Source organism: Aristolochia californica, unplaced genomic scaffold, assembly GCF_029961685.1.
Source record: "Aristolochia californica isolate CCGP_79_NKW_82.1479 unplaced genomic scaffold, dmAriCali1.0.hap1 SCAF_8, whole genome shotgun sequence".
NCBI lineage: Eukaryota > Viridiplantae > Streptophyta > Magnoliopsida > Piperales > Aristolochiaceae > Aristolochia > Aristolochia californica.
In genome coordinates, this window is record NW_027182279.1 from 36,812,176 (window position 1) to 36,833,143 (window position 20,968).

Consider the following 20,968-nt stretch of genomic DNA (forward strand, 5'->3'; position numbering starts at 1 on the left):
TCTTTGTTGGTGGTTTGTGCAACGAGTAGTGGTTCTAAAGGTGGAATCTCACCACGTTTTCTGTGCTTTTGGAAATGTTGATGGAGAATGTGTACATTGTCAGCTATGGCATTAGCCTAGGAGGGTTTATAGGCATAGGAAAATACCGTGTCTCCATTTACTTCTCGTCTAGTATGGCATTTTAGATGATAATATTGTGGTGTTTGCTCAACAGGTGCGTGGAGCATTAACCAATAATTTCCTAAAACTATGTCAGGTCTTGTGGTTACAATATTCCCGAGGCTTAATAAAGAGTGAATTAAAAAATTTTTGCCTCCAATGTTGAGGTGAATTTTGCATGCTTCATGTTGAAGCTGCATTATTTCTCTTGAGCCGATAGTTACACGATGTGGGTCAAGGAGAGGTTTCCATAGATTTCCTGGAAGTAGTGTATGTCGGGCTAGACAGAAGGTACTTCATGTATCTACTTGAGCAAGGATATGGAATTTTTTATATCCAGGTACAATGATATAAGAATTTCTTGATGAAACATGTTCAACTTCAATTTTGAGACTTCTTCATTAATTCTAGATGAGTCAAACATATTTTCTGAATTTTAGAAATAGAAAGATTCAGTTTTTAATTGAAGTTCGTAAACTTCATTTTCGGATTGGATATCATCGTAATGACAAATTTCTAATCCTTCATTTTTTATAAATACCATATAGTTGTTGTATTGCCTGTTTTGTTTTTCATTGGGACAATCTCTTACAAAATGTCATTCTTTTTCACAAATCCAACATTTGTATTTAGGGATTTGTTTTCTGGAAAGTTTTCTTTCTTAAATATCTCTTTTTTGGAGAATATTTTTTTTCTAAAAATTTCTTTGTATTTTGTACTTCTTGTTAGAAAACTTTTTGTGAGGTTTTCTTTGTTTGGAGGAATGGTTCTTGCAACCAGATGCTCCTACTATTTTATTTTGTTGTGTACAAAAAAGTGTTTGTATGTATGCACGACTATTTTTCTTTTGAAGTCGTTGTATTTCACATAGATTCGCAAGCTTGTCTTGCATAAATTTATGTCTTCTTCCAAGAGTGTTTGTTCTTAGAATGATTTCCATAGAACTTTCTGGAAATTTTGGGTTATTTGCTAATATTTTGCAACATATTGTTTTTCACAGTGTGTAGGAAATGGTTTTGGTAAATTTGAATAGAAGATAGAAAATGCTTCCATCTGGTTTTGCCTTTTGGTCTTCGGGAAGATTATCCTACCAATTGGCAACATTACCTTGTAAAGCATGGTAAAGAAATTATACGTTAAATCCTTATCCTATGATTCATGCATATTAGCAGTGTTGCTCATGTTTTTTTCCCGATCTTTAAGGATTTTTTCTCCATCTTTTGGACAATCTAAATTGAGATAAAATTCAAAAGGTTTAATGCTATCTATCGGGTGATACCTTTGTTAGCATGATTCGGGTCAACAAATGAGTATTTTGTTGAGTTTCTTTGTCCTCCTAGGGAGACGTTGTTATGAGAATATCCATTATGAATGTTATCTTCAACAAAGAGTCTTTTTCTCTAGAAGATTCTGCTTCTGATTTTGTTTGAAGCATTTTAAATCTTTCGCCAATCTGATATGCAAGTTTATCTTTTATAGAATAATGTCCTTTTTTGGCAAATTCGTTAGCAACATCATCTTCAGCGTCCCATGGCTCTGGATCACTTTTTTGTTGTTTTTTTTTTCTTTGATAAAGGATGTTTTTTCCTCTTGAACATAAAAAAATTGGTTTTTTACGAAATGTATTACATTCTGAATAATCAACTTCTTCTTCGGAAATGGAGGTTATACTTGACACAATTTTGTAATTTGATGTTTCAGAAGGTGTTTTTCGTGGCCTAGTATGTCAGGAAGACCTAAGGTAATAGAGTTTCTAACTCACTTAAGCAAAAAAACTCATTCATGTTTTGAAATCAAAGGGGTAAAGGGATTTTTATACCTTGAAATTGTTGTTTCAGGCACTTAATATCCTTCTATATCTAAGATTTCATCTAAGATCATTTTTATTTTATCTTTGTTTAGGTTTTCTAAACCATGTTTGAGTTCCATTAGTTCTTTAAAGAAAACATGACTCATTCCTTCATTTTTTTTTTCTAGAATTGTGTCTAGAATTTTTTGACATTTTAAAATTTCTTCGTGTCTGCCAGAATCATACATGAAGTTTATTTTGGCTTGCATATGTTGTATTGAAACTTCCATTTTTTCTAAAATTTTGGTACAATATTCTAACGCTTGTAGATAATAAGTGACTACTTTTTGTAGGTCACTATTTTGGATAGAAGCCAATGCTCTTGAGAACTGGCTTTCGCTATGTTCCATCATCAATATGTAGAGGAACATAGGCATTTGGCCGAGGGTTTACTATTCCTTTGAAATTGAAACTAGTAGAGGCTCTACTGGTAGATGGTCTAGCTGGTTTGAGGGTAAAACTGTTTCTGATGTTGGTGATAACCAGTTTTCCTTCTATCTCTTTTATTATTATTTGAGATAGAGGTAAATGTCTTGGTGCCTTGGGTTGAATTACCAATTTTTTAGGCCAAGTTAATGCATGGAAGGATGATTGATAGATTTAGAAGATTTTCAAAAGGTATGACTCTCTCTTTTTCTCTCTAAAGCACTTTTGGAGGAAATTTGCAAGGTAGTTCTTTGTGGCTTGAGAATATACCAATTAATGCTCATTCACTTATTTACGCATGGTTTGGTGGGGGTATTTATAGCTTTACCAACTCAAACTAGCCGTTATTTACCCATTGGTAAAAATCAGACTATTGATTGATCGATCACTTGTAAATTACTGTTCGCTCAATCAATTAATATGTTACCGTGGGTCCAGAAAAGTTAAGTTGATAGACTAACAATGATCGATCAATCGAGATTCCATATCGTTGTGCATAACAAGTATGATCAATCAATGTTTTTGTGTTTAATTGATCATGCTTGAAGTCCCTTACTGACAAGGTTTTGACTGATTGATCAATCTGGTGGGATGATCGATCATTCCATGTTAATTCAGGTTGCTTGGACAACTATGATCGATCAATATCTAAGGGATGATCGACCATGCATTATAGTATAAAATGACCATTTCTTGGATGATCAATCAATCGACTATGGTTTGTATTTCTATCCTACACAGTTTTGGATGATCGATCACAGTCAGTGACTGATGGATCATTCTAGTGCAAGATAAAAATATATGTTTTTATAAAGTATGGGGATTCTCTCTAAGTGCTTTAACATGTTTCTAATTGATATGTATAAAGATTTTAAACATGTCTACATGAAAATTAAATCCTAAAGCTCCGATCTCACAAGCACTTAAGAACTAGGAGTTAGAATACTCACTTACAAAAATTGACTGAGTTTAAATGGTTGTATATAATACTTGAACTCGAGTCTTCTTGTTATCTTCTTCCTTGTGGGTCCTTCTTCAAGAGTTATTCTTCAATTTTGTTTGAGGTCTTCATTTTGGCTTTGAAGATTTAGACCTTGAGATACTCTTGAAGGTTAAGTATCTAAAATACTATTTGTGCAAGTAATTAGCTATAATTAAGTTTTTTTATCATCAAAATCAATGTGGGAGTCAACCTACAGTCAACACAAGGATGAATTTGGGCCAAGAGGGACTCTACCCTATGCCTTGAGGCTGTATTTATAGTTGTGGAAAGGTATTTACAATGACTAAAATACCTTTAGGGCTACATGCTTCATAAGAAAAAAGACATAAGAGGACATACACCAACTTGCATAATTATAATTTTATATCATCTCTATGGAAGATCTCCTTATTTACTAATTATGCCATCCCCTACACTCGTGGATGTCTTTTAACATAAAGTATCATTCTTGATAGTATAAAACATCTTGAAAATGAAGCCATTTGTTTTTGCTCGAACCTTTCTTACCGGTTGACCTTTGCTGCTTCAAATGTTGATTTCTCTTTGTAGAAAATTATAATTTTTAATTTTATTTTTAAGTTGAAAAATTGACTCAAACACTTTTTCTTTAATATATAATTTTTGATATAAAAATATATTATGGAGGTTAGAACCCAAGGAAAAACTAGTAATAGGATAGAAAACATCAATGAGGAAGAAAATATATATAATACACACCTAAACCAATAGATATGACAATTATGAAAAGGATCACATAACTTGCTTTTATACCATGTTAAATTCTGGAAAAGAGATAATTTGATTGACTTGTTTAATTTGAATATATTTGGCATCTATTTATAATAAAGGAAATACATAGAATCATACTAAAATTAAACTACTCAAGTCCCAGTTACACCCAAAATAATATCCCTAAATATAATCAAACTAAATGACAATTAAACAATCTAAAATAACTAAAATACCTTTTAAATGAAATACCCCTGTAAGATTTCTTCTGATGAGACTCCTCTTAGACTGCAACATATTAATTGTTCTTCTTTGAGACTTCTTCCTATGAGAGTCGCGTAAGACATTTCCATGATTACTCTTCAACATCCTCAATTTGAGGTTTTTTTAAAATAATCCAAGGAAAGTGAAAGCAATAAATAATAGTTGAATGAGGTTTACATGAAACGTTCTATCTAGAAAGATGAGTTAATGTGGATGCACCTTAATTAAATAGAAAAGGTTCTCTTTGGCTCTATAATGTTGTCATTTTTCAATTGTCTTTATGCACAATGTTATAGTGGTGGTAAGAAAGTGGATGCTAGAGGCTCTATTTTTTATTTTATTTTTGTGTTATGGTGGAAGTAAAACAATGTAAAGATTGAATTGAAATGATAAGTTCATGGAAATAAATAATTGCTTTCATAAAGCCTGATATGCTCACTTAGTTCCTTCTTGTTGAACGATCAAACAACATTGATCCGATGAAATAGTTTCAAGTTCTTTCTTGTTGAACGATCAAACAACGTTGATCTAATGAGATAGTTTCAATGAGATAATATGATAAATTAAAAGAAAGTGTTAATATGACAATTAATAGAGTAAGCAGAAATAAGAGGGGTTTGAGGTAAATAAGAGCAACTATCAACCAGCTAAAGAGGGAATTGACGAGCACAATTAGCAATTAAAAATATGCTAACAAGTTGGCCCACGAACTAACAAGCCGGACTTGGAAAATCTCGAGTTTAGTTTATTATACTTAACAAGCCTTATTTTAAGTTTGAACTCGAGTCTAACTCAAGTAAAAACTGAACTAACCAAGTTTTTTTTTTACCAGATCATGAATGGTTTGCGAACCGGTTTTGCTTGGTGCGACCCCTATTTCTATCTTTTTTTATTTTCTTTTCCTTTATTGGTGACCAACATTTGGTTACCAGAAATCCATGGAGGAGGAACCACCGCCATTCCTCTTTCTGTTTTCTTCCCAATTTTTTTTTTCTTATAGTCATTTTTTCTTTGGTTTTCCTTTTTTGATGTTTTGATGGTTTGAGTTGGTTCCATGGCCACTAGAGCCTTGCTCAAAGGCACCAATGTCGGTGAAGGGGCCCTAGTGAGAATAATATCGCTCAGAGGAGATGCGACAGGAAGGCATCACGATCACCTGTTGTCATTTATATGAACTTGGGTGACTTGTCTAAGTTTGAAGTGGCTTGCCCATCGAAATGAAAATTTCAAGAAATACAAAACACAGATAAGCAGGGAATGGTAGGAGGTTTGAGAGAATTTGTCATGTCACTGGGTCTTAGATTCAGTGAAGGTTATGTAGGAGATAGATATAAGTGAGGAATATTCATAGAAAAGAGTTATATCTTGGAGGTTGCAACACTGGGATAAAGTTAACCATTAATCAATGAAAGTAAATTATGAACAAGTCTCTATCACATCCTCGAATTCAGATATGAACTCTCGTTGTTTTTTTTTTTTTTTTTTTTTTTTTTTTGAGGGCTCAATAGCTCATCGAGTCACCCAAAGGAGGCAGAAATGACTCATTGAGTTAATTACTTTTAAATTTCATATTTTATATTACTTTAAGTATAGTTTTTCATTAAGTACGGGAGGATCCAAGTCGTAGGGGCAGAATTGTCAATTTATGCCCTAAAACTCTAATGATGTCAAATCCTATGTAGAGGGTAGAGAAATAGAAGAAAGAGAAGCATTGAATTAGGTTAAACAGGGTTTGGAGTTCTCCTTGACGATCTCTAAGGTTTTGGAGGTTTCCTTGACGAGCTTCAAGTATAGTTTCTCTCTTGATTTGGGTTTATTCTCTTCCCTTTTGAATTATGTTTGGCATTGATATTACCGAATCCAAGAGGAAAGGATTATCCTTGTTTCCAAGTTCACTTAGAGGTTGTAGCCTCTCCTACATCCACAACAACAAGAGGGGGCTTCCCTCCTTCATTCTTAGCAAGGGTATGGGTTTCCCCAATCCCCAACCCGAGAGCAACCTCTAAAGAGGTGCTTCAACCTCTAATCCATCAAGGACAGGATTAGGGACACCTAATCCCTTAGACGTGAATATCAGTACTTTGCCAAGAGGGACCTTACCCTCTCAGCGGTGAGCAACCAAGGTTCAACCCCCTTGCTGGCCAAGAGTGTTATGCATGCAATAACATTATTAAGTTATTTAAAGTCTAATTAATTGTTTTTCTTTAATTTAATTTAATTTATTTTAATTAAAGAATTAATTGGCCACAAGGAAATTTTAGTAATTTTACATCTATAAGGATATTTTTGTAATATTTTATTTTGAACCTTGTAAAGGTGAACCCTATTTAAGAGGTAAGAGTAATGAGAAAAAATAGGTATTGATTTTGAGTAAACAAGGGTTTTGAGTTCTCCTCAACGAGCTCAAGGGTGTGTATTTTTCTCAAAGAACCTAGGGTTTTCAAGCTTCCCTGTGACTTGATTTTTCGTCTCTTTTTTTTCTCCCTACAAATTTCTCTGTTAGATCTGGGATAAATGGGGAGTTAATAGAGTTGATGATCAGATGGCTGAATACACACGCAAAGGCACATACAGAAAACAAGAGAAGGTTCGTTCAGATCGTGAACCAGAAATTTCACATGCTCAAAAGGGAATGACAGCAATGGGGAATTCCAGAAATGGGGACGAAAAATGACTCCTAGAACAGGAGACAAAAAAATTTCTAGTGTCATCCCGAGGTATCTCTAGCAGCCCACGTAGAGGCAATAGGGACCGTTTCTCACGGGACGAAAAACATCTCCCAGAACAGGAGACACAAAAAATTCCAAAGTCATCCAGAGTATGGAAATCAGATGACAGTGACTCAGAAATTCCAAAATCGGAAGGGTATTCAGCACAACCCTCAACGGAAAATCCTGATTTGGGTACGACATCAATCCCCTTCTTGCCAGACGCAAAACGTCTTCCAGAACAGGAGATGCAAAAAATCCAAGCGTCGAAGCTCCAAAGGGCTGCTATTCGCCACCGGAAAAAAGAGGAGGCTCCGTCAGCTCCGTCGGACAAAATTCCGGTGGGCTTTGGCTTCGGGACGACACTTCAACAAAAATTGGTGTAAGCTTCTGAGATTCGTCTTCTCTTTTCTTAAATCCCTCAATGTTTTACAAAATACATCTCCATTGGCATTGGAATTGTTCCATGAAGAAGAGCAACAGAACGATTCCTCCTTTTTTTACGGATTTCTGGCTTGTATGTCTGAAATACGAGATGAATTTTTTTTGGGGATTCCGGGAAGGGAAGAAAAAATTCTATGGGTGATGTTTTATTTTTCCATTGATGAGAACAACAACAGTGAGTCTGTTCCTTATCAATTTGCCAACGTTGGGCTTAATTTTTTTGGGTCCCATGTATGCTGCTCGGACCTTGTTTGTGGAATTTTTTCAATTCGGTGGGAGTTCTGCATTCGAGAAGGTAGCCAACGTAGGAAAAACTGGAGAAATTCTTTTTTTTGGGTGTGCTAGGAACGGTCTTGTGGATGAATGATTTTTCTGTGGCTGGGTTGAACAGAAGGACGAATTGTCCACTGCCTGCTGCTATTACAGGGTAGAAGAGGCTCCAGTAGATAGAAGGGTTGGAGCTAATCCAGAGGAGATAAGAAAAGTGGAAGATGATGGGCAATTGTATGATGAAATGTCTGGCAGACCAGGGGAGTACTGTAATTCGCTGCTTAGCAGTTTGGGTTTTCTGGAAATGGTGGAAAATATGATGGGGGGAGGGGGGATGTTTTTTATTACCGTTGTGGTTGATAGGCTCTATAAAGAAGGATGTCTTAAAGAGGTTTTGGTTCTCTGTGAGAGGATGAGAGCCAAGGGTGTCCATCCCAATATAGTTACTTATAATGCAGTGCTTAATGGTTTGTGCCATGAGGATGTCTAGTGCAAGCATTTAGGCTGTTTGATTCATTAGAGAAAAATAATGTTCTTCCCTTTGTTGCTACATATTCAATTTTGATAGATGTTGTATGTAAAGCATTTAGGACTCTTACAAGAAGTAGATGTTGGAGCTTCTGACTTAGATGGAAGAATTCGGTAGAGGAGACAGGAGGAAGCCGCTGGTTTTGCAGCACTTGGGTTCTTCCACAATTTTTTTTTTGTGCTTCTGCTATGGCATTGTAGAAACCTGTGCTGCCAACAGTGACACTGCTGAAAAATGTGCTGACAGTTCTGCGAGTAGTAGCAGCAGTGACTTGTGGAGCACAATTACCAGCTCCTGTGGGCACAATAGATACTCCTCTACAACATGTAGCTCATTTTGGCCGAAAAGGGACAGCAACAAGTGTAATTACTGTTCTTATTGCATGTGCCATTCATGGAGGTCTTATGCCCGAGATGATGCTGAAGTTTAAAATGAAGAAAAGGGCACCACAGCAAAAAATACAAACAGAAAAAAATAATGTAGATGAATACCACTTGGAATATTCTGACTTTGAACAAATGAGACAAGACTTGAATGTGCTTGTGCAAGGTGGGAACGTTGATGATGCTTGTGGTGTATTTAATGAATTACCTGCCATTGATCTAGTTTCAAATGTAATCTTATGTGGCAGAGGGGTTGTCTATGGTCAAGATTGTCTTAATACAATTGATTTTGAAAAATTGTTGGCAGATAAGGAGACTCTCAATGATGAAGGTTTTCTTGGCCATAATTTGAATGTAATGTTGTGGGGAATGATTTTTCTTACTGTTGATGAGACAAAATTTAAATTCTAGGCGGCGACTGAACAAAGTATTAGTGTTGTTGCTGTGGCACTACAACAACCAGTGCTGACAACAGTGGCACCACTAAAAGCAGTGCTGATGGTTATGAGAGTAGAACCAGCAGTGCCTTATGAAGTCCATGATGTTTTCTATTTGGGAGAGGTGCAGAAACCAATGTGTCCTGACAGCCAAGCAAACAATGATGCAATGGCAGTGTTGAATGAAATAGTTGTTGTTAATTCTAGAAATCTAAATAACTCTTTAGCTGTAATTTCGTAGATGCTCCAGAATTTTTTTTGGTGTTTGATAGCCTTAGTTTTGGGGTTGGATCGTCATGCATCCTTAGATGATGTTGCTGGTTCTCCTGCCCATCTTAGCATGCGGGTTTACAGGATGCAAGCATCCTATGCTGGGTTTCCAAAAATTGTGGCAATCAGAACTGTGAAATAGCAAGGTTCTTCTAGCCCTCAAGCTATTACCATTGTTGCTTCCGCTATGCAAGATGACTTCGATGACATAAGACTTGGAGCTGGATTAGATTCCATGACCGCAAATCCTATGGTGTGGGAAGGCTCAATCCACCCTAAGCTAAAGAATTTCCAGCAAGCTCCAAATTTTCTTCCTCTGGGTATTACTTCTGAATATGTTCCTCATCGAATTGGTGTCACCAGGCAAGATCAAGACCAATCTGTTGTTCTCTCCCATAAGCAAGCTACTGCAGCAACTATATCAGTGGCTACAAAGATCATTGACACTAAAAATCAAGAGGAGAAAAATGTTGTGCTTTCTGTGGATGATCGCTGCCTTCATAATGCATTTGTGTCCACAGGGCTAAGCGGAAGATGGTTTTCAAGAAGGATGACATGACCACTGCTGGTGAAATCCTCTTTATGAGAAGCTCAGTTGTAGAACAGAAGACATTACCACTTCTTGGTGTATTCAAAAATTTTACTTTTGTTAGTGTGGACCCTTCTATAATGGACATAGGTCCACCTGTTGCAATTTCTGCTGCGGTGAAGGCGCTGTATGAGAAAGTAGTTCCTGCATTCGATGTCATGGTGCTTTACCATATTGGGGTGTGCTACAGCAAGGGATGCTGGCAGTGTCGAAAAAAATAAAAAAATGGTTCTCTGGTGGAATGCTCCAATTTTTTCGTCTAGAGAGATGACACAAATATCGCAGATGCTACTTGGGAACAGGTGGAGACGTCAGCACAGGCAAGCAGGCCCTACCTTCGAGCTTGAGGACAAACTCTTTCTCCCAAGGGGGTGTAATGTTATGCACACAATAACATTATTAAGTTATTTAAAGTCTAATTAATTGTCTTTCTTTAATTTACTTTATTTTATTTCAGATAAAGAATTAATAGGCCACAGGGACATTTTTGTAATTTTATATCTATTGGGACCTTTTTGTGATATTTTATCTTGAACCTTGTAAGGGTAAACCCTATTTAAAGGGTAAGAGTAATGAGAAAAAAAACAGGTATTGATTTAAAGTAAACGAGGGTTTGAGTTCTCCTCAACGAACTTTGGGGTGTACATTCTCCCAAGGGGGTGTAATGTTATGCACACAATAACATTATTAAGTTATTTAGAGTCTAATTAATTGTCTTTCTTTAATTTACTTTATTTTATTTTAGATAAAGAATTAATAGGCCACAGGGACATTTTTGTAATTTTATATCTATTGGGACCTTTTGTGATATTTTATCTTGAACCTTGTAAGGGTGAACCCTATTTAAAGGGTAAGAGTAATGAGAAAAAACAGGTATTGATTTAAAGTAAACAAGGGTTTTGAGTTCTCCTCAAAGAACTTAGGGGTGCACATTCTCCTCAAAGAACCTAGGGTTTTTAAGTTTCCATTCGGCTTGATTTTTGTCTTTCTCTTCTTCCTTCCTACAAATCGGCATGTCAGATCCGGGACCGTAACAGAGAGCAGCATGGGTTCTCAACCCTTACCGAGAACAGCCAAGAAAGGAGACTCCTTTTTAGTCTTATCGAGAACAGCCAAAGAAAAAAGCCTCCATTTCAGCCTTACCAAGAGTAGCAACTCTATTACAGTGCTGGATTCACAAATCTCACGACGAGTTACCCGATCCATGGCTAGGGACTTTAACAACTTGGTATCAGAGCAGGGTAACATAGGGGCGCTCAACAATGGTGAGTTAAAAGAGTTGATGATGAGAGGGCAGCATGCATTGAAGAAAAAGAAGAAGAGAATGAAAGAAGTTTGCCATAATCATAGAGAAGTTGGAACAACTTCCAAATATTAATCTCCAGATTGATAGACTTTCTAGAATGATGGGAAATACTACGGTTAGAAGAAATTCAACCCCGAAGCAAAGAGGAGAGGACAGCTCGCACAACAGAGGGGGAGACCAGTTTATAGGGTGCACTGTCTTTCCTAGCTAGACGGGAAATTTCAACGGAGGAGGCACTGTACCAAGGTATACAAAACTTGACTTCCCTACTTTTAATGGGTCAGATGACCCCTTGATTTGGTTGCATAGGTGCAAGTTTTTTTTTTACCCATTAGAGAACATTAGAAATTGATAAGGTGGGATTGGCCACCTTCCACATACTTGATGAAGTACAACTCTAGTTTCATCAAGTAGAGTTGGATAGATTGGTGCTGGATTGGGAAGTGTTTAAGGAATTATGCACTATACGGTTTGGTCCTCCAGCCCACAGTAACCCCTTGGGGATTTGGTGTTATTACGACAAACTGGCCTAGTGGAACTCTATAAAAAATAGTTCCAAGAAAAATTGGCATGAGTCAGTCGGATGGTTTGCGTAGACTAGCAGGTCAATTTATCTGTGGCAGGCTTTACTGAGTCATTAAGGTTAGTGGTGGAGCTCCACGCACCTGCTGACTTAGCTTGAGCAATGAATCTTGCTCGCACATTGGAACTTCAACAAAAAGTTCAAAACAAGAGACCAGCTTGTCAAGGGGACTGGAAAACTTCCAATACTTGGCAAGGGAGGAGCAACACTAACCCTCATATAGCTTCTCCAGTAGGGCAACAGGTTAGAAATCATTCCAGTATTACTCTTGCAGCAGATACACAACCCAGCAACCTGCTCGCCCTATATATTCGAAAATTAACTAGTGTGGAGATGGTTGAGCGTAGGGCAAAAAACTTATGTTACAACTGTGATGAAACATACAATGCAAGCCATCAGTGTAAACGGTTGTTCTAGTTAGAGGTCGATGAAATCACAAAATCACAATAGCTTGATGATCCTACTGAGGAGGATACACCAGAAATTTCTGTACATGCTATAATAGGACAAAAATCCGCCAAAACTATGCAAGTCTGGACTCAGATGATGAACTAGGACCTTGTTAGCTTTGTGGATTCGGGAAGTACACATAATTTTCTCGGTTGGACCACTGCTCAACACATTCAACTACAGATACTTCCACACTCAATAGCAACAAATTTGGTTGCCAATGGAGAAAAATTTCCTAGCTACGACATCAGCGAAAAAGTAAATCCTCAATCGGTACGACTTTCTTTCATTCAAATTTTTTTGTCATACTTCTAGTTGGGTTTGATATGGTTTTGGGTATTAAATGGTTGCAAACATTAAACCCTATTTTATGGGATTTTACTGCTTTAACAATGAGTTTTGAAACGAGCGGACAACAAGTACTATTACAGGGCAGTCACGTGGAAAAGCCACATCACATTCATACGCTTCACACACAGGACAATCTAGACAACAATATAGAACATCTCTTGGATGAATTCTCGGACTTGTTCCAAGAATCCTCCAGGTTGCCTCCCTTGAGGCACTGTTAACATCAGATATGTTTAAAACAGGGCTCCGAAGTGGTGGTCGTTCGACCTTATCGGTACCCACACCTCCAGAAAGATGAAATTGAAAGATAATGCCAATTCATGCTACAACAAGGCCTTATTTGCAGTAGTCATTCACCATTTTTCATCACCAGTCCTCCTAGTTACGAAACATGATGGTAAATGGCAATTTTGTGTCGATTATCGGGATTTAAATGCCCAAACTGTGAAAGATAATTTCCCTATTCCTGTGGTGGAGGAGCTTTTAGATGAATTGCATGGGTCATATATATTCACCAAATTGGACTTGCACTCTGGACAGGTTCGTATGCAACCACACGACATCGAGAAAATTTCCTTCTGAACTCATCACGGCTACTTTGAATTTGTGGTCATGCCATTTGGGTTATCCAACGCACCATCCACATTCCAGGCGTTAATGAACGAGGTATTCCGCAACTATCTTCGCAAATCTGCACTTGTTTTCTTTGATGACATACTCATTTACAGCCAGTCCGAGCATCAACATTTAGAGCATTTAAGATTGGTATTTCAACTGTTACGTGCCCATAAATTACATATAAAGAAATCTAAATGCTCAATTGCGACATCACATGTGGCCTATCTCAACCATATTATTTCCCATGATGGGGTCATAGTTCATTCAGATAAAATTCAAACTATTGCCGATTGGCCGCAACCTATGAATACCTTTGCTTTGAGAGGGTTTTTGGGAAAATTTATCAGGAACTATGGACCGATAGCAGCACCATTGACAAATCTCCTCAAGAAAAATTCCTTCATTTGGAATGATCAGACCACATAGTCCTTCTTAGACCTCAAATTAACTCTTGCATCTGCACCAGTTCTACAACATCCCAATTTTGAAGATTTATTTGAGGTCGAGTGTGATGCATCCAGTGGGGGCATTGGGGCCTTTCTACAGCCGCACTTTCACCCTATTGCATATTTCAGCCGACAACTGGCGGTACAACATGTCAAATTGCCAGCATATGAATGCGAGTTAATCGGTTGGCCAAAGCTGTCTAACATTGGTGACCGTACTTATGGGGTCGTGCATTTCTCATTCGTATTGATCATTACAACATTAAATATTTGTTGGAGCAGCACCTCACAACTTCTCCTCAATAACATTGGATCAGTAAATTGATAGGATTCGACTTTATAGTGGAATACCGCACCGGCAGGTTAAGCAAGGCGGTCGATGCCTTGTCACGACGTGTGGAGACTCTGCTGTTTCTCTATGCTATCAGCCAACCTCGTTTTATTCTATTAGACTTGGTCAAGAAGGAAAATGCCAGCAATCCGGTTCTTCTCGATATGCACAAGAAAATTACAGAGGGGGCACTAGATGGACCATTCAGGATTCTCTTATTTATTACAAATTACGATTATATGTCATACACTCTTCGGATTTGGTTTCAGCAATCATCTCTGCCTACCATGACAACACTCATGAAGGCATCCAGAAAACATTGCATTGCATTCGAGCGGATTTCTATTGGTAGACTATGAAGACCTCCATTGCAGCATATGTAACATCCTGTCCAGTGTGTCAACGTAACAAGGCCGAAAACTTAAGTCCTGCAGGTCTTCTGCAGCCTTTGGCACTTCCTACATAGGTGTGGGCCGATATTTCTATGAACTTCGTCGAAGGTCTTCCACAATCTTCTAGCAAATCAATATTATTTTTTATGGTGGATCAGTTCTACAAGTATGCTCACTTTATCCCCATGGCACACCCATATATAGCATCCAGAGAGGTGCAAATATTTCTCAAGTATATTGTTCGTTTACATGGTATTCCCGAATCTATTGTCAGTGATCGTGATACGGTTTTTACTAGCACTTTTGGGCGTGAATTGTTTCGTCTATGAAACACCAAGTTGAAATTCTCATGCTCCTATCATCCTCAAACATATGGCCAAACAAAGGTAGTTAACCGCATTGTGGAAATGTATCTCCGATGTCTAGTAGGCGATTGTCCTAAAAACTGGGTTCAATGGCTACCGTAGGCGAAATATTGTTACAACACTTCCTTCCAAACCACATTACAGTCTACTCCCTTCAGCGTTCTATATGGCAAAGATCCTCCTCGGTTTCTCTCATATACTCTGGGCCCCACCCGAGTGGACTCTATTGATCAAGCACTCATTGAACGGGACCAGGTGCTACAGAATATTTTGGATCGCCTCCTCCAAGCACAAGTTCGTATGAAGGACTTCTACGACAAGGGACACCGGGATATCGCATACAAGGAAGGAGACTATGTCTAGTTATGACTCCATCCTTACTGCCAACACTCACTATGGGCCAACACCGTCATAAAATTTCTCCAAAGTACTTCTGCCCTTTCTCTATTATACGCCGCATTGGGCCAGTCGCCTATCAATTGCAACTTCCCGCAATAGCTTAAACTTCATGATGTGTTCTATGTCTCCTTACTTAAACCCTTTCAAGGTCCACCTCCTTCGTCAATCCCATCACTTCCTCAGGTGGACAATGGACGGGTTATTCTTACTCCAGCTACGGTATTGCGTGCCCTTCGTATTAATGACCAGTGGGAGATTCTAGTACAATAGAAGGACACCAAACAAGCGGCTGCTACATGGGAATAGCTGGCCAACTTCAAACAGATCTACCCAACTTATGAGCTTGAGGATAAACTCTTTCTCCACGGAGGGGGAGGGGAGGGGGGGTGGGCAGATGTTGAGGACTCAATAGCTCACCGAGTCACCCAAAGGAGGCGACAATGACTCACTGAGTTAATTACTTTTAAATTTCATATTTTATATTGCTTTAGTATATTTTTTCATTAAGTATATAAGGATCCAGGTCGCATGGGCAGAATTATCAATTTAAGCCCTAAAACTCTAATGACGTCAAACCCTATTAGGAGGGTAGAGAAATAGAGGAAAGAGAAGTATTGAATTAGGTTAAATAGGTTTGGAGTTCTCCTTGACGAGCTCTAAGGTTTTGGAGGTCTCCTTGACGAGCTCCAGGTATAGTTTCTCTTTTGATTTGGGTTTATTCTCTTCCCTTTTGAATTCTGTTTGGCATTGATAGTACCGAATCCAAGAGGAAAGGATTATCCTTGTTTCCGAGTTCACTCATAGGCTGTAGCCTTGCCTACATCCACAACAACAAGAGGGGGCTTCTCTCCTTCATTCCGAGCAAGGGTAGGGGTTTCCCCAATCCCCAACCCGAGAACAACCTCTAAAGAGGTGCTTCAGTCTTTAATCCAGCAAGGGCAGAATTAGGACACCTAATCCCTCTGACGTGAATATCAGTACTTTGCCAAGAGGGACCTTACCCTCTAAGCAGTAAGCAACCAAGAGTTCAACCCCATTACTGGCCAAGAGCAGCAAGGGTTCTCAACCCTTACTGAGAACAGCCAAGAAAGGAGACTCCTTTTCAGTCTTACCGAGAACAGCCAAAGAAAAGAGCCTCCTTTTCGGCCTTACCGAGAGTCTATTACAGTGCTGGATTGTCAAATCCCACTCCGAGTTACTTGATCCATGGTCAGGGATCATAACAATTTTTTTTTGTTTTAATGAGCAGAGCGAGACACTCAACTGGAACTATCATAAACTTAGAGACCATATGGGTCGACTCTTCTCAAGAAAGTTTTCAGTTTCTAGTTTCTTAGCCTTTCAAGTTTAATGATTTTTACGGCTTATAACGCATGAAGTAGAAACGCAGGCATGGAGTTTTTGAAATTACAAAAGAAGCAGAGAGAACCTCATTCTTTTCTTTTGCCAGTGAAAAAGGGGTAAGGTGACCAAAGCTCCCTCCTTTATATTCTAAATACGTAGGTGGAGGAAGAAGCTTGTTAGCCAGGGGAAGTTTTACCATCGTCCCCATTTGCCGACAACATAAAGAAGGTAGAATAGTTTTAAACTAGATCACTGTCGGCTGTCGCTCTTTTGTGTTTTAAACTAGGACTTAGTACTTCTGAATCGCAATAAAACTTAATATCGAGTTCTGACTATAAATGCGACGAGAAGGCATCACGATCGCAAGTTGTCATTTATATGAATTTGGAGCCATCTAATATAACAATCGGTGATCGTCTGCAACATTGATGTGGGATAGAGCATTATTTGGTTGCCTTTTTCATCTTTATCCCTCCTTTATCTTTTCTCCATTTGGTCCTGTCCTTCGTCGACAATAATTACATCATTCTTCTCTTCAGTTCCTTCAGAGACTGTTGAAGAAGGGAGCTGCTTCCACTGATATTTGATGCCTAATCTTTTCTCTAGATGGATAAGGTAACTCTGGCAATTCCTTTTGTCTCCGAAATCTTTCTTGCCATTTAAGCTTGACGATTTCTGCCTAATTGGGGCACAATCTTTGCGCGCGCCCATTTGTTGCAGGTGGCCAGATGCCACAGAAACAGAACCACCCAAGGATCCATTGAACGAGGTTGAAGATTTCGACAAGAATCTTCTGGAGGATATCAAAGTTGGGTTCCGGCCCTTGTTCTTTCGGAACGAAGCAACCTCCATCTACGTTATCCCAAGGATCATTTACAATGTCAAATCTCAGCAGTACCGTGTTCGCTCTACCTATTTCAACGTCGCCTGGGACTTCGAATCAACGTATCCAAGACAGAGTTTGAATGATCTGCACATCTCAGCGCATGTCCAGTCAATCCTCGTCCGGAACCCTGCCAGAACTTTCGAGGAGTACGTCCTGGCGATGAGCGCGATGAAAGAGCAAATAAGATTGTCCCACCTTGCAAGAATCAAGGTGGACTTCAAGTGTTTGTGTGCTCTGGTGATGAGTTGCTGCCAGATTCTTGACTGTCTCCTCCTGTTCTATGAAGGCAGACTCGTCCCTCAAGTGGACCAAGTTTGTTCCGCAGGACTGCAGGACTTGTGGATAGATATGCTCCTTGTTGACAATCAGGTTCCATTTTATGCCCTTCAGAAATTATATGATATGGTTCTTCCTGATTCTCAGTACCCTCCTCTAGTAGAGCTCTCTCTTCATTTCTTTGACCAGTTTTTAGAGTTTAAAAATGGGCAAACTCCTATAATGGAGTCCGGATCAGTCCTCCACCTGCTTCATCTAGTTCACTCCCATCTTCTTCCAACTAACAGCCCCCAAGAATCTCTAGGGTTTATGCAACTCTTTTTCAATAAGATAAAGAGTCTAATTCCATCGCGCCCACCGCCTGAACTTCCTGTTCGTCGTCAATCCTCGCGGATATTGACCATCGAACCCATTCCATGTGCGAGAAGACTGCAAGATGCAGGGATAAAGCTTCGAAAGAAACGCACTACTGGATTCTCCAACATTACCTTCCACAGGGGTGTCCTGGAAATCCCGCATCTCCGTCTTGACAACAACACTGAAACTCTGTTACGGACGATGGTAGCTTGGGAGCAATGTCATCTTAATGCAGGGGCATACTTTACCAGCTATGCCATCTTTATGGATTATATTATCAATACAGCAGAGGATGTAGAGATACTTAACAACCATGGAATAATTGAGCAAACATTGGGATCCGAAGAACTGGTTGCTTCAGTTTTTAATGGCTTGGGCACCAATATTGTCTTCATTGGAGATGAAAACGATTTCCTTCCTCACTTATGCAGAGATTTAAATAGATATTGCAGAAAAAGATTTAACATATGGTGGGCTAAATTGTTGACAGATTACTTCAGTAATCCTTGGACTATCCTTTCTGTTATAGCAGCTATCTTCCTTCTTATCCTCACTGCTGTGCAGACATTCTTCTCTGCTTTTGCTTATTTTCGACCTCCGTAGAGACTCTTGTTGTTAAGCTTCAAGAAGTGTAAAGATGAGTTGTCCATTTGGATGGTGTATAAGGAATGGTCTTGAACAACTTATGGTTGCTGTTAGTGTTAACTCTAATGGTTTTCTCTCTGCAATATCAATGTTATTCAACTTTACTGAATAAGATGTTTCTCTTCCCACTGATAAATAAGATGTTTCTCTTCGCCCTGGAGACAATGAGAAGCATCTTCACCCTGTTTTTCTGCAAGCGTTATGTTAATAGAGAAGAGGCATGGCAAATTGTTATAGTAGAGTTCCTAGTTCTGCATAAATCCTTCTGTAATCTCCATTTTTGAAGTGAAGAAACATGGTTGAGTGTCGAGCTGAAGATGGGTTGGATCTGTAAACTGTTTTTATGAGAAATGGTTTTCTCATTACGTGGTCTCAAACTTCTGGCAGTTGCAACTCCCTCGGTAACACGAAACCATGAACCTTGATGGGAGGTTGGTTTTCGGTTAAGATATGTTTTACGGTCCCCTGTCTTGTCACTCTCATCCCCTTCGGTTCAGTGCCATCGCCGTTGAGTGCCAAGAGATCGGAAGCACCGAGAAAACAGAAGCGAAGGAATTTGAAGCGTATGGACGAAGGTATGATTTATCTTCCGTTTAATTTATAATGAATTTCATATTGTATTAGAAATTCATGTTTAAGACTTACAGTTGGTATCAGAGAAGACCTCTGATCCAGCGTTTTGATTCCGAGAGACTCTGTTCGGTCTCTGTTTCTGTTTTTGTTTTTTAAAAACAAATTCCGCGCTCACGGGCGCCGGGGCTCTGGCATCGGCGACAGCCAGCATCGATCATGACGCCGGCGCCGGCGACCATTCCGCACGGTTGCTGGCGCCGACCGCCGACAGAGGCTGTCGCAGGACGCTCTCTGTGAGCTCACTGCGGCGGCTGTCTCGTGACGCCTGAGAGCGTCGGAGACTCAGCGCCGACACCGGCGACCATTCCGACGGGTTTTCCGGCGTCGACGAGTTGAAAGAACACCGGCGGAACGCCGGTGCTCCTTCCTTCTGCGCGTGGCTGGAGGTTGAAGATGACCTCCAGCGCGTAGAATCATTTGATTAAATTCATATGGTTATTTTGTAAATACAGGACGAGTTGGCTCGGGATGAGTTTTCTATGACTCGCCGTTCCAACTCGGCAACCGCCACTCAGATCGGGTTGACTCGAAGAAAAAAAAAAAATCGAGTCGACTCGGACGAGTTGAGTTGGCTCGCCATTCCTGAGCCGAGCCGACTCGGTGCATAAAATGTGTTGCGCCGGCGGGATTCGAACCCGTGCGGTCGCATATTTATTTGCGCCAGTGACCATTAGGCCACTGGCCATCTGCTGTTCAGTATATAGGAAATTATAAATTTATTTCCTCTTACAGTAATGCATTTTTTGACTTATATGTAAATGCATGAAATTAAAGTTATGCATAATATTATAGTTTTCAATTATGCATATATTATGATCATATTTGGTGCATAATGATAACATGTTAGTTTAAAGTTACAATTATGCAATTCATGCTATTCTCATATATTTATGAGATTTAATGTCTAGTGATCCATATAATTTTTATTAATTAGAGAGTAGCCACAACATCTTTAACTTAATAAAAATTATATATTATGATTAGGATCACATAAAGAATATTAGACATTAATTGTAACTAATTTTACTTGATATAATAAATTTTATCCCACAAGAATTTTTATTATATTTGAGTTTATTAGTTAGGATAAAGTATCAAGTTATTCATAATTTACCCACAGGGATTATGAATTCATAAATAATTTGATAGTTTTATCATAAAGAAAAATTATAAATTAATTGTAATTAATTATACTTAATATAATAAATTTTATCCCACAAGAATTTTTATTATATTTGAGTATATTAATTAGGATAAAATATCAAATTATTCATAATTTACCCACAAGAATTATGAATTCATAAATAATTTGATAGTTTTATCATCAAGTTTACTAATAAAGAATCTTGAATCTACTTGAATTAAAAACATTTAGCCCACAGGCAATGTTTTTTATGTCAGTTGATTTGATTTTTAAGCATGATTTACATTGGTAAAGCATGATATTTTATTCAGGCCTCAATTTTAACATCAACATGTAATTTGTACTTTTATGCAGTTGTACAACCTGCACATTTCTCTGATTT

The 20,968-nt window shown here is 38.5% G+C and overlaps 1 protein-coding gene across 1 annotated transcript; it reads left to right on the forward strand.

Annotated features, from left to right (window-relative positions):
- The first annotated feature begins 7,240 nt into the window (after window positions 1-7,240).
- On the forward strand, window positions 7,241-19,027 carry LOC137938988 (UPF0481 protein At3g47200-like). Its single transcript, XM_068784135.1, has 3 exons — window positions 7,241-7,520; window positions 17,185-17,260; window positions 17,366-19,027. The coding sequence occupies exons 2-3, from the start codon at window positions 17,232-17,234 to the stop codon at window positions 18,765-18,767; spliced, it is 1,431 nt and encodes a 476-aa protein (XP_068640236.1). The 5' UTR covers window positions 7,241-7,520; window positions 17,185-17,231; the 3' UTR covers window positions 18,768-19,027.
- Window positions 19,028-20,968: the final 1,941 nt, after the last annotated feature.

Coding starts and splice junctions, on each gene's coding strand:
- LOC137938988 (XM_068784135.1), top strand. CDS start 17,232: ATGCCTAATCTTTTCTCTAGATGGATAAG. Junction 17,261..17,365: donor CTTTTCTCTAGATGGATAAG/GTAACTCTGGCA, acceptor CATTTGTTGCAG/GTGGCCAGATGCCACAGAAA.